At 36.3% G+C, this 13,063-nt stretch overlaps 1 protein-coding gene across 3 annotated transcripts in view; it reads left to right on the top strand.

Moving 5' to 3' along the window:
- The window catches only part of IFRD1 (interferon related developmental regulator 1), a 55,003-nt gene that overhangs the window by 31,115 nt on the left and 10,825 nt on the right, over positions 1-13,063 (top strand). For 2 of the 3 annotated variants that reach the window (XM_030932365.1, XM_010382453.2), the window contains 7 exons: positions 1,989-2,093; positions 2,225-2,309; positions 3,139-3,263; positions 5,078-5,235; positions 8,027-8,077; positions 8,161-8,339; positions 8,430-8,538. In XM_030932365.1, coding sequence (XP_030788225.1) covers positions 1,989-2,093; positions 2,225-2,309; positions 3,139-3,263; positions 5,078-5,235; positions 8,027-8,077; positions 8,161-8,339; positions 8,430-8,538 — 812 coding nt within the window. The remainder of the gene's footprint in view (positions 1-1,988; positions 2,094-2,224; positions 2,310-3,138; positions 3,264-5,077; positions 5,236-8,026; positions 8,078-8,160; positions 8,340-8,429; positions 8,539-13,063) is intronic. The other variant, XM_030932366.1, reaches the window with a different exon arrangement.

Here is a 13,063-nt window from a genome sequence, read left to right as displayed (position 1 = left end):
CTTCATTACTTAATCTTTATGGTTTACTACTTTGGCACCACGCAAGCAAATCTGAAGGCCACTTGCTTGCTGTGTTAATTTAAAAATCTGCTAAATTCTCTGTTTTGATTTTAAAAAAAGATAACTCCTTTAAAAAAAAAATCCAGCCCAACAGTAACAGGCTTAAATTTGGAGCATTAAAAAAAAAAACAAAACCCTTAGGGTGGAGACGTTTGAACATAGGAACTAGGAACTTTGATTTTACTGAAAGGGAATTAGGTTCAGAGGTTAATCAGGTGACTCACTGTCACTTTTAGGGCAGAATTTGGGACTTAACTCAGTGCTGATTGTAGTGCATGAGTTGGCAGGCCTTTTATTAATGCAAAATCCCTAAGTGACTGTGTATTTATTCCTGAAGTTAATGAAGTTGAAGGAAAGATGGTAGTTTTTAAAAAGATTTTATTTTTTTTAGTAACAGCATTGGTACTTTTTTTTTTTTTTTTGAGACAGAGTTTCACTCTTGTCGCCCAGGCAGGGAGTGCAATAGTGCTATCTTGGCTCACTGCAATCTGTGCCGCCTGGATTCAAGCGATTCTCCTGCCTCAGCCTCCCAAATAGCTGGGATTACAGGCGCCTGCCACCAGGCCCAGCTAATTTTTGTATTTTTAGTAGAGACTGAGTTTTGCCATGTTGGCCAGGCTGGTCTCGAACTCCTGACCTCAGGTGATCTGCCAGCCTAAGCCTTCCAAAGTGCTGGGATTATATGTGTGAGCCACCTCGCCCAGCCAGCATTGGTACTTTTAAACTCTTGCACATTGTATAGAACCTTTCCCTTAAAGGTAGTTTATCTGATAGGCTTTTATACTATATCAAATACCAAAACTTCTATTTTAAGCCTTTTTTTCTTCTTTCACTTTAAGTTGTCTTTAAAACTACCCTGTCTTAACTCCTTAATTCCCCTTAACATAAGACATGTGTAACCTAAAAACCTATTCACCAGTTCATGTTTGCTAAGCCCAGCCATTCTCATTGGAAAATGTATTTGTCTTACTCTTATGATTATCTATGATACAACACTCTATTTCTGGATCTGTTTTCATTGTCTTCATGATTTGAAATCATGGTCTGGAAATAATTTTTTCATCTTCATATCAGTTTTTTTTGAGACAAGGTCTTGGCCTGTTGCCCAGGCTGGAGTGCAGTGGCACCATCTCGGCTCACTGCAGCGTCTGCCTCCTGGGCTCAAGCGATTCTTCTGCCTCAGCCTCGCGAGTTGCTGGGACTATAGGCGTGCACCACCATGCTGGGCTAATTTTTGTATTCTTAGTAGAGACTGTTTCACCATGTTGGCCAGGCAGGTCTCAAATTCCTGACCTCAGGTGATCCACCTTCCTAGGCCTCCCAAAGTGCTAGGATTGCAGGCAGGAGCCACCGCCCACCTTCCTATCAGTTTTGGTGTCATAAAAAAATGAGTGCCTCAGCTGGGGGTGCAGTGACTCACACCTGTAATCTCAGCATTTTGGAGGCCGAGGTGGGTGGATCACGTGGGTGGTTCATGAGGTCAGGAGTTCGAGACCAGCCTGACCAACATGGTGAAACCCTGTCTCTACTAAAAATATACAAAAAATTTGCCTGTAATCCCAGCTTCTTAGGAGGCTGGGGCAGGAGAATTGCCTGAACCCGGGAGGTGGAGGTTGCAGTGAACCAAGATCGCACCACTGCACTCCAGCCTGGGCGACAGGGACCGAAAAAAAAAAAAAAAGAATGCCTCTTGTTAGAGGACTGATGCGTATAGTTGATATATCATTGGTGCTTTGAAATACGTATTAGGTGAACTGACTTAGTTTAAGAATATTTAAGTATGTTCACTTGTGATAAAATTATCTCTTTTTATATGAGTCTGTGGTTTTATTACTGGATTTCTCTTAAGTAAACTTAAAAATTCCAAAGTTAAATATTTAGATATATGCCAATAAAATAACTTATCTCTTTCCTCTTTTACCTAATAGGTGGCCAGCATCGAAATGTTCAACCTTTTAGTGATGAAGATGCATCAATTGAAACAATGAGCCATTGCAGTGGTTATAGTGATCCTTCCAGTTTTGCTGAAGATGGTATGAGTTTTAAATTTAAATTTGTGACTTTAGATAAAATGTTTCAGGTGGAGGAATTCTTGTAGCTAAGGTATACTATTGTTCCCTTTTTTTCTTTGACATTATGATGGCTAGTTTATATTATTTCTTAGGACCAGAAGTCCTTGATGAGGAAGGAACTCAAGAAGACCTAGAGTACAAGTTGAAAGGATTAATTGACCTGACCCTGGATAAGAGGTAGGCAATACTGGAAACTCATTTTGTGTGATTCTACGCTTGATCTTAGTCAAAAGCTAAGAGAAAGGATTATTCTGTGTGATTCTAATCAGCTACCTTACATATATATAATTTGTGCAGCTCTCAGATAATAGCAATCTATTTTTCCAGAAGGTTAATTTGTTTACTTTGGATCATGTTTCTTGTTCCATTGGACTTTAATGTGTGTGGTAACATGCCATTAGAGTTTAGATTGAGTCAGATTAGTAATTGTTCTAGCATAACAGCACATACATAACTCTATTTGATTATAATATAAATGAATTTGTTGAATTAAAAGTTAATCTTCAACTAGAAATGATAATGAAAACTTGCTTTAAGCTGCTTGTCCACTAATGTTGTTATGATATGAAAAAATGTCAAAGCTAGATTGTTTTTCTTCACTATAGCTTCAGAACTGACCTTAATAGAATTAAAAAGCCCTGAAGATGCAATTCTAGACGTTTATAGTTTTTTAAAAAGTGTAAATTTACTTAAAATATGTAATATAGGAAAATAATACATTGAAACTATACTCATACATTGAAACGATAAAATATTATGTAGGCATTTAAAGTTGTGGCAATCAAACTAAAAAAAATGCCATGATATAAAGCGGCCTTAAGTGTTTTGTGTAATAAGGTGAGTCATAGATGGAAATTAAATTATATTATTGACAAATGGTTAGAACTTGATGAGAATTAGATTTAAAAAATCTATACATAAAGTTTAGAAGGAAATAAGATTTTAAAAAGTTATTTATTATATACTCCAACTGGATCTTCTTTCTCTTACATTGGGTGTTAAATAGTGCAAAGACAAGGCAAGCAGCTCTTGAAGGTATTAAAAATGCACTGGCTTCAAAAATGCTGTATGAATTTATTCTGGAAAGAAGAATGACTTTAACTGATAGCATTGAACGCTGCCTGAAAAAAGGTAATGTCCCTTATTTTTGAGTCACAGACATAGAACTAATAAGAAGTATGTTATCTTCTTTTTGGTAACATTCAGTAATAGCACTGTAACACTGGTCCACTCTTAAAATTTTCTAATAGTTAAGGAGTACACCATCTTGTTATAGTTCAAAATGAGACTTGTTAGAACTTTTTGTTTTACGTAAAAAAAAAAAAAAAAAAAGCTTGAAACTAAGAAGGATTGGGGTAGATTGTCATCATCCTTTTTTGTATCAGTAGAGGTGATGGTCTTTCTCTTGTTACCAGAAAAACTTGAAAGTGTGTCAGACATCTAGCTCATTTTCCCTCGCACTTATATAAAACATTGATTATACCTGTAAATTACATCATTTTCAGGATATCCCTTGGAATACTTGAATTCTAGAACTTTGTAATAGAAATTCTGGAATTCAAGTTGTTACAGTGATAGAACTTTTAAGACCAAAGAGAGATCTTAAAGATAATGTTGTCAGACCTTAAAGTCCAGTGTTACCAGACTTATCAGATTTAGGACCACCAAATTTAAAAAGACTTGTGACCAGGCATGATGGTTCACCTCTGCAATTCTGGCACTTTGGGAGACGGAGGTGGGAGGGTCGCTGGAAGCCAGGAGTTGGAGACCACTTGGGCAACAAAACAATACTTGGTTTCTATTATAACAAATAAAACAAAACAAGATTTGGTGTCTGCCAACTTAGCCAAGTAAGAACATTATGAAAATAATTATCTTCCACTATCATTATTTTATTAGCAAAATATTCTAGCACCAAAAATGTAGAAATGCACTTTTAAAAAATTGAATGAACTAAGCTTTATATTCTTATTTTTCTCATTTTACCTGAGAGTAAAAAATTTTGTTGTAAGTGAAACCTTTGATCAAATTCACCTCTTCCATTGAATAGAATAAAGAAAGGCCTAGGAAAACTGAGATGGATCTAAGCTTATATATCTTGTTATTGGTATAGTTGATAGCAGACCCAACTTTTTAAAGATAACACAATGGCTCTATTAAAGGTGTTTTACATTCAAACTGTATGCTATAATGGTTGTTGGACTAGATGACCTTTAAAAATTCCATTTTAGCTTGCATATTTTTTACATTTTTAATTTATCAGGTAATAGTTTAAGGTTAGTATTTGCCCCACACCTCACCTGTGGTATATACAGTTCTCAAGAGTTAATTTATATTTACCTTTATATAAGTGTATTTTTTGCACCACTGCATTCCAGTTTGAGTGACAGAGTGAGACCCTGTGTCTCAAAAAAAGAAAAAAAAAGTTAATAAATGTATTTTTTATGGTCTTAAAGAGTTATTTTTAATCCCGTATTTATTTTAAAAAAATGTTGGTGGGGAAACCCTGAAGGTTTACCTGATGGACTGTGTACACCTGAAATACTTAGGAGATTAATTCAAGGGCAATTTGAGCACTGTTTATATGAGTACATTAAGGAGTTTGAAGACAGAAATTGGCTTGAAACACATTTAGTTGAACTGTTAAAATACTCCCTTAAGATAGATATTAATCTCCATTTTACAGATGAGGAACCCTAGAGAATAAGAGTAATTAATCGATGATCGTTTGGCTACTAAGTGGAATCTAGGATTTGACTGAGGTCTGTCTGTCTCTATAGTTTGAGCTCTTTAGCCTAAGTTTGTAACTTGCATCAAAGCCTGGAGCATGGGGTTTCAAAAATGGTAAATGCTATTTTGTCATTGATCAAATTTGGGAAATTACTGTCTTAGTAAGTGAGTCTACTGAAAAGACTATCGTGATTGCATCTTGGCTGCTTTTATAGGTAAGAGTGATGAGCAACGCGCAGCTGCAGCATTAGCATCTGTTCTTTGTATTCAGCTGGGCCCTGGCATTGAAAGTGAAGAGATTTTGAAAACTCTTGGACCAATCCTAAAGAAAATCATTTGTGATGGGTCGGCTAGTATCCACGCTAGGCAAACTGTAAGTATAAGATATTTACATTTGTACATCTGTCTATTCATGATAACCAGACATGGTGCGCCTATAGTACCATACCAGCTACTCAGGAGGCTGAGGCAAGAGAGAGGATCTTGTAAGTCCAGGAGTTTGAGGCAGCAGTGAGCTATGATCATGCCACCGAACTGTAGCCTAGGAGACGAAGCCAGACACTGCTGCTAATTTTATATTTATGGATTTGGGTAGACATAGGAAACTTTGAAATTCTGACTTGCGAAATAGTCTTCCAATTTTGTGGTTTGAGAAAGCTTTCATTCTCTGATTGTTGGATGTTTACCTCTTGTAACACTTGACTTTAGATTTTGGGTTTTGGGGGTTTTATATTTTGTTTTTAGTGTGGCAGTAAGTGATACAAATGATCATATGGACATGTTTTACTTTGTCGCAGAAACGTCTGATGTGGTCTTAGTGGATTTGGAAAAATAACGTAATCCTAAACTGTTTTTTTAAACAAGTGAATCAGTTTAAGCTTGAAACATTTTAATACTTTTAATATTGATTATCCAAATCAGCTTCCTTATTGGTATTACTTAAGTGACATTAATCTTTGTCTAAGTAGCTTGGTAAAAATGTATTTCTTCTTCTTATCATCACCACCCAATGCAAATTGGCTGGAACCCCAGGCCTCCATTGCAGCTCCACCCACCTCTAGGTTCTCTCCATATGGCAGCCACGTTAGCTAGGTGACAGACTCAGACAGAGCATGTCACTTTTGCATCTAGTTCCTTGGCTTACCAGCCATGTGGAAGCTGGGAATAGTCTAGCTGTTTGCCCTGGAGGCAAAGAAATTGGAGTTTGGCAACTTCATAGTAATCTCCGTGCCCTCCAGTAGTTAGTAATCCTGAAATATTTAATTAGCTTTTGCTACTTAACTTTTTCTTTTCTTCTTTTTGGGTGAATATATGCAACTTTTAAATCATGTGGAACTATGGGTATAATTTCGTACTAGAATGACAGAAGACACTCTGCTGGGTAGATTTTTGGAGCAGTCACTTAATTTTGATTGTATGCGAGTTTTTTGTTCATTTAAAGGCATTTTCTTTTTCACACTTCCGAGTTGCTGTGAATTTTTAAAAAACGTTAGTCTCCCTTTTTAGCAGGTGAAATCCTTATTAAATTGAGGCAATCCTAGGGTTTTTTTTTTGTTTTTTTTTTTTGACAGGGTCTCACTCTCCTACCCAGGTTGGAGTGCAGTAGCACAATCATGGCTCACTGCAGCCTCCACCTGCTGGGCTCAGGTTATCCTCCTGCCTCAGCCTCCTGAGCAGCTGGGACTATAGGCATGTGCCACCATGTCTGGCTCACTTTAAATTTTTTGTAGAGATGGGTCTTGCTGTATTGCCCAGGCTGGCCTTGAGCTCCTGGGCTTGAGTGATCCCCCTGCCTTAGTCTCTCAAAAGTGTTGAGATTATAGGTGTGAGCCACCACACCCAGCCAGTTCTAGTTTTTAATTGGCTGTTTTTCTTAGAGTCATCAAAAGGAACCATGTAGCCTTGCTTCTGCTGCTTACTTAGCAGAAGGGATTATGGATTGAAAATTTCCTTTAATGCTTCGGCTACTTTTAAATTTTAACAGTGTTCAGTTTTTACCAGGATAATATAATGAAAATAAAATAGTGACACCAAGCAGATTAATATCACAGATATCCTCATAGTACCGGAACAGAACTGACTGAAACCTGGGCCTGATGCCAATGGTGACTTTAAAGACTTAAAGCTTTAATAATACTTGGAACAATATGAGGGAATTTTAGTAACAAAATGTGGAGAAAGGGGAAATGGAGAATAATAAAATCTCAGATTACCAATTCTGTTTTTATACAGATTAATTTGTTAAAACAAATTTTCTGAGAATTGAAGGCTTCTGTTTATGTTGCAGGTAGATGGCTTGTGTAAGTGTTGTGTTCTAAGTGTTTTATTCGATAAGCTTTACCTTTCTAATCATATAGTGTGCTCACTTTTGTTTAGCCCTTCCCCTCCGCAAACAAAAGGCAATTATATGATTCCCAGCCTTTTTTCAGCGTAATCCAGAATAAGTGAAATTTGAATTAATGGGATTAATTAATTAATTGGGTGGGAAGTTTGAAGACAGCTATTTACGTTTTATGAAATTTCTGCTCCTGTGTGCTTATTTCTTGGAAGCTGATTTCTTTTAGAAGTTTTCATAGTAGAGTCTTCATAAGGACAAAAGAATATAGTTATAACAGCTAAAAAACCAGTGGAATTGTAATGTGTTTTAAAGGCTTTTTAATAGAGAGGGCAGGCTTCTTTATCTCATATGTCTGAGCTTTCTATCTTTGAATTACAGTTGAAGTTTGAAATGATCCAGTAAGCACCTGTAAAGCATACAGAAAGGAAACGAGGGGATAGTTCACCCTTTCAGAATGCTTTACTGACATAGACTCATAAAATTAATTCAGTAATTTAAATCATAGATTATGGAGCTGCAATTGTTTTAGAAATTATGTAATTCTTTTGCATGCTTTTGATTTTATGGATCAATAGAAGACCGAAGAAGAACAGAATCACTTTGTTAAAGTCATGCTGTGAATTTGGTAGCAGAGCTTGAACTGAAATGCACTTCCTTTGATCTTAGTTCAGTATTCTTTCTCTCCTCACCTCTTTTATATACAATGCTTGGGACCTAATATATCATGTTGCTGAGAACATTTTCACGTTGAATTATAAAAGCAGGAAGATGTAGAATTAATAAGAAATAAAATCATTAATGTCTATATATATATATTTTTTTTTAGTGTGCAACTTGCTTTGGTGTTTGCTGTTTTATTGCCACAGATGACATTACTGTAAGTAAAAACCTTTGATTCTAGTTATCTGTGGTTATTTCTAATTTAAGGTGGTTATCTTACTTCATATTATTATGTGTTAGGAACTATACTCAACTCTGGAATGTTTTGAAAATATCTTCACTAAGTCCTATCTCAAAGAGAAAGACACTACTGTTATTTGCAGCACCCCTAATACAGTGCTTCATATCAGCTCGCTTCTTGCATGGACACTACTGCTGACCATATGCCCAATCAATGAAGTGAAGAAAAAGCTTGAGATGTATGTATTTTTAGTTTCATGTTTTATAAAAGCAACATTTAGTGGACATAATTGGTTGTATTCACATAGTAATGACTAACTGTTTTTTAGGCATTTCCATAAGCTTCCAAGCCTCCTCTCTTGTGATGATGTAAACATGAGAATAGCTGCTGGTGAATCTTTGGCACTTCTGTTTGAATTGGCCAGAGGAATAGAGAGTGTAAGTATCTAACTGGCCAGAGGAAAAAGCTTGTGTCACAAGGCCCATTGTTCCATCATTACCTTGCAATTGAGAATTGGACAATAACTTTGGAACGTGGCCAGCTTGAGAACCCAGTGATTTATTTCCCTGCTTCTTGGCAGTGGTGGTATAATACTTTAGAGAGCGGAAACCAGTAGGGGTTGGTAGAGCAGTGTTTGACTGTGGTTCATTATACTTAATTTCTGCTGTCTGTAGAACTGCAGTTTAGGGATGCTCATGGAGAGTTTTTTCTAGTGTAATCTGTATGGAACTGCTTGGATTTCTCAGATACCCGATATATCAAGCTAGTGAAGGCGTGTGATACTTCATAATTAATATCAAACAAATGAATAAAATATTAAGTCATCATAGGTTTGGGATGAGATGGGTTCAGTAACTTCTCTAAGCCAAAGATGGAAAGAAACACTGCTCATTAGACTGGGACATGTGCTTTGCAGTTACCCATTCACTTGTTCACTCACGGATGTTAGTTACCATGGCTTGGCTCTCGAAGGGATTTGAGTTTGTGATAGTTTGATCAGCCGACCCAGTTTGCTTTGTACCCATTGGTTTAGTGCTTACCATCTTATGTTCCAGGAAATCCTTTAATTTGGGCAAACTGGGTCATTTGGTAGCCTTAGTTTGTCATCTCTATTTTAAGGATTGCTAAGATAAAGGAATGCCTCAAATCTTACCATTGGAAGGGAGAATTTATTCTTAAGATACGTGATTCAGATACTGTGCTGATATTTAGAAATGAGAAGCAGGTTTGACTGCCTTCACACTGAATCTGTGAAGGATCCAATAAGAAAACTAAACATTTGGGAAATGGGTAACTAAATAGTAGATATTATTGCCAACCTTGAATTACTTACTAGCTGCTTTTTAATTTAAGGAGAAAGAGTATATTTTCAGAATGAAACTTTTTTGCATTTAAAGAAGTTATTTAACAGTGAACAGTCCCAAACAGGATTAATACAGTTCTGCCGTGTACAGTCATTCACATTCCATTCTAGGCCTGTATTGAAGAAAGTTTACAGTCTTAAAATTTTTGTGTGTGAAGGGACTCTCTCCTCCCCTACACTCCTTTTGTTGGAGGGATAGTAGGTAGGAATGGAAAGTAAGTTAATGTTGTCAGTAGGTAATAATTCTCCTTATGTGAGAAATTGGACTCAAATTTAGCAATTAATTTAATTTTACTGAGCTAGTTGATACCTTCTTAACCTCAAGGCATGGAAACCAGATGTCCCAATTTTTAAACTTACATTCTTCTACTGGCCAGAAATGGCAGTTTCTTTTCATTTTTTTCCTTGGAAATGCATTTTTAAAATGAAGTCATAATGCAGTTTTAATTATACGTGTTGAATTTAAGTTTGTATAAACATTATATGTATAGACACATATATATATACGTACACACATACAAACCCACATATCTTTTCTCTAACTTAATAAATTACACAAGATAACCAGGAGAACTCATCCAGACATACTTCATTTGACTTGAATTTTTGTTCAAGGGCAAAAATGAACTGGGTTACAAAATAGAACCTAGTGTTTTTATTTGCTTTTTTTTTTTTTTTTAAATAAGCTTTTTATATGTGGGTGCTGGTTGGGAGATAGTTATAGGGTGTTCAAAAATGAAATCTAGAGTGTTAGTGAAAAACATGGACAGATTTGAAATAGGGTTCATACAGCAAATGAGTTTTGAATTATTCAAGTCCTTTTGCTAACTCACTTTCTGATGTTATTAACTTTGAAATCTAGTGATGTGACGAATTCTGCCTGAGAGACTTAGAAAAAAACTTTCGAAGAGCTAACTTATAGGTTGGATTTTAATGAATGAGTTAGTTAAATAATAATAATAAACTGTTCAAAGTTGAAATTAGTAATTATTACTCCTTTGTGAGAGTTCTAGATTAATGGATGTTTGCCATATAACCAATTAGATAATAGTAGACTCTGGAGCTGTTCTGCCTACCTTTAGATCTCTTTCTCTCTTACTAGTTGGATAATATTGGGCAACTTCTCTATGCCTCAGTGTCCTTATCATTAAATGGAGAAATTATTAGTCACAACCTCATAGAGTTGTTGAGAACACATGATAGGTACAGTATAAGTGGTAGCTGTTACTTGGAATGTTGGTTGAATTGAGTATTGCGTTTGGCAGTAGTCTGCTAGTGGCCTTTTGGGAACTTGAGAGTAACTTAATATAAGAGAGACATTATTTGGTGGGCAGAATTAAGATCTTGGGAGCCATTGCTGGTGCAATCCCAACTTGGGAAAATTTAACAAAATCTAGTTAGACCTTTTCCAAGTCTCACCCATTCCATTCCCCAGCTGGGCGGACAGAGGAAGTGCTACAGCATAGAGAGAAAAAAAGATAATAAAAGACCAAATATACTCCTGGGAGCCAAATCTGAAATCACCTAGATTTTATACTTTGGAAGCAGCAACTTAGCATTCTTCTTGTTTTTTGCCCTTGTTTGTATAATAACTGACCCTGTGTAAAAATATCCCCATACCTTGACAAAGATATTCTGCCTTGATGAGTAGGAATTGAAATAAGTAAGTCTTTTTAAAGACAGGGTCTCACTCTGTTGCCCAGGCTGGAGTGCAGTGGCAGGATCATACCTCACTGCAACCTCAGACTTCTGGCCTCAAGCAATCCTCCCTCCTCCTTCCAAAGTGTTGGGATTATAGATATAGAGCCACTATCTGGCCTCAAGTATTACTTTAATATTAGGCTTTTGTATGATTTTGATTTCTTAATACTTAGCTATCCAAGACCCAGCTTATTTTGTTTATAATGAGTGTTCCAGTGACTTCTGTATAGAAATAATAGTTTGGGGAATGGTTAGTTTTTGTGACCTTAAGCATCTCACCCTGTCTGCCTGAACTTTTGCCGAAATTTTCTTTGATTTCATTTCATCCTAATTCCATTCAACTTTTGAAACCATTTAATTGGTAACTTATTTTGCTTTGAAATAATTATCTTCGGCTGACCAGTTTGTTGTATTTATATTGTGTTAGATTCAAACAGGCTATTTATAACAGTAAGATCTATAACTTAATGGATGTTTATGTCCTATGTTTTATATATTTCTTTTTTTTTTTTTTTTTTTTTGAGACGGAGTCTTGCTCTGCCACCCAGGCTGGAGTGCAGTGGCCGGATCTCAGCTCACTGCAAGCTCCGCCTCCCGGGTTTACGCCATTCTCCTGTCTCAGCCTCCCAAGTAGCTGGGACTACAGGCGCCCGCCTCGTCGCCCGGCTAGTTTTTTGTATTTTTAAGTAGAGACAGGGTTTCACCGTATTAGCCAGGATGGTCTCGATCTCCTGACCTCGTGATCCGCCCGTCTCGGCCTCCCAAAGTGCTGGGATTACAGGCTTGAGCCACCGCGCCCGGCCTGTTTTATATATTTCTAATAGTTCCTTATAATAAACCTATGAGATGTGGGTGGTGATAACTGTTACATAAGAGGAGCCTGAGATTGCTAATGTAGTTCTGTCAGGTTGTACAGATCTACGTGGCGGATGCTTGTGATTCAAACCTAGATGTTCTGACTGCAAAACCTGTGTCTTAGGTATGATATTAAACTGCCTCATATAGTTGTGATTGCTACACAGATTTTTTTAAAAATGTGAGTTCTGTATGCCTCCAAATCTAGAATATCGATATAATAGTTAATGCTTCAGAATTTATTGGGGATTTTATTTTTATGTCTTTTTAATGCTTACAACCATTGTTGGAGAGGGTGGATACTATCTTTTTTTCAGATGATAAGATAGATTTGTAATTTATAAAACTTAGTGTGGAGAGTAGTAGATTTGAGATTCTAATCTAGGATTTTTGACCCTGTTGTGTAGTAATGACTGCTATTTTTTTTTATTATTGATAAGAGAATATTAAGATAATTTATTTATGTCTCTGGGAGCTCATTTTTTATTTGCCCCAGAGTGGTACAGCTCTATTATATAATTATCCTAAACTCCAATTAATAGGCTTTTGAAAGCTGTTTATGGCCTGTTCTTAGTTACATGTTACATTTTATTTCCTTCCTTCCTTTTTGTTTTCTTTTTAATGCCCAAGTACTCTCTAGAGCCTTTTTTCTAAAATACTTAGCATTTAATTTTTCAAGTTTTAATAGGATATTGAACTTGGTGATTCACAAACTAAACTTGATTGGGTTTTATCCATTGCTAAGATTATATTACAGTGGAGTTTTTCAGCCGCAGCATGCACTATTGATATTTTGGGCTGGGTTATATTTTGTTGTTGTAGGGGTGGGGGCTGTCTTGTGCGTTGAAAGATATTTTGCAGCATCCTTGGCCTCTCTCCCACTAGGTGCCGATAGCACCCCCCTCTCCTAGTTGTGACAACCAAAAATGTCTCAGATGTAGTCAGATGTCCAGTGGGAAATAAGAACATCCCCAGTTGATAATCACTGGCAGTGATTCTCACTTCTTAGAACAAATTAAAATAATGTATAGAATTTTCTTAAA

This window comes from Rhinopithecus roxellana, chromosome 6 (genome assembly GCF_007565055.1).
Source record: "Rhinopithecus roxellana isolate Shanxi Qingling chromosome 6, ASM756505v1, whole genome shotgun sequence".
Taxonomy (NCBI): Eukaryota; Metazoa; Chordata; class Mammalia; order Primates; family Cercopithecidae; genus Rhinopithecus; species Rhinopithecus roxellana.
The sequence above is the reverse complement of the archived record's forward strand: the minus strand, read 5'-3'. Positions and strand labels throughout refer to the sequence as shown.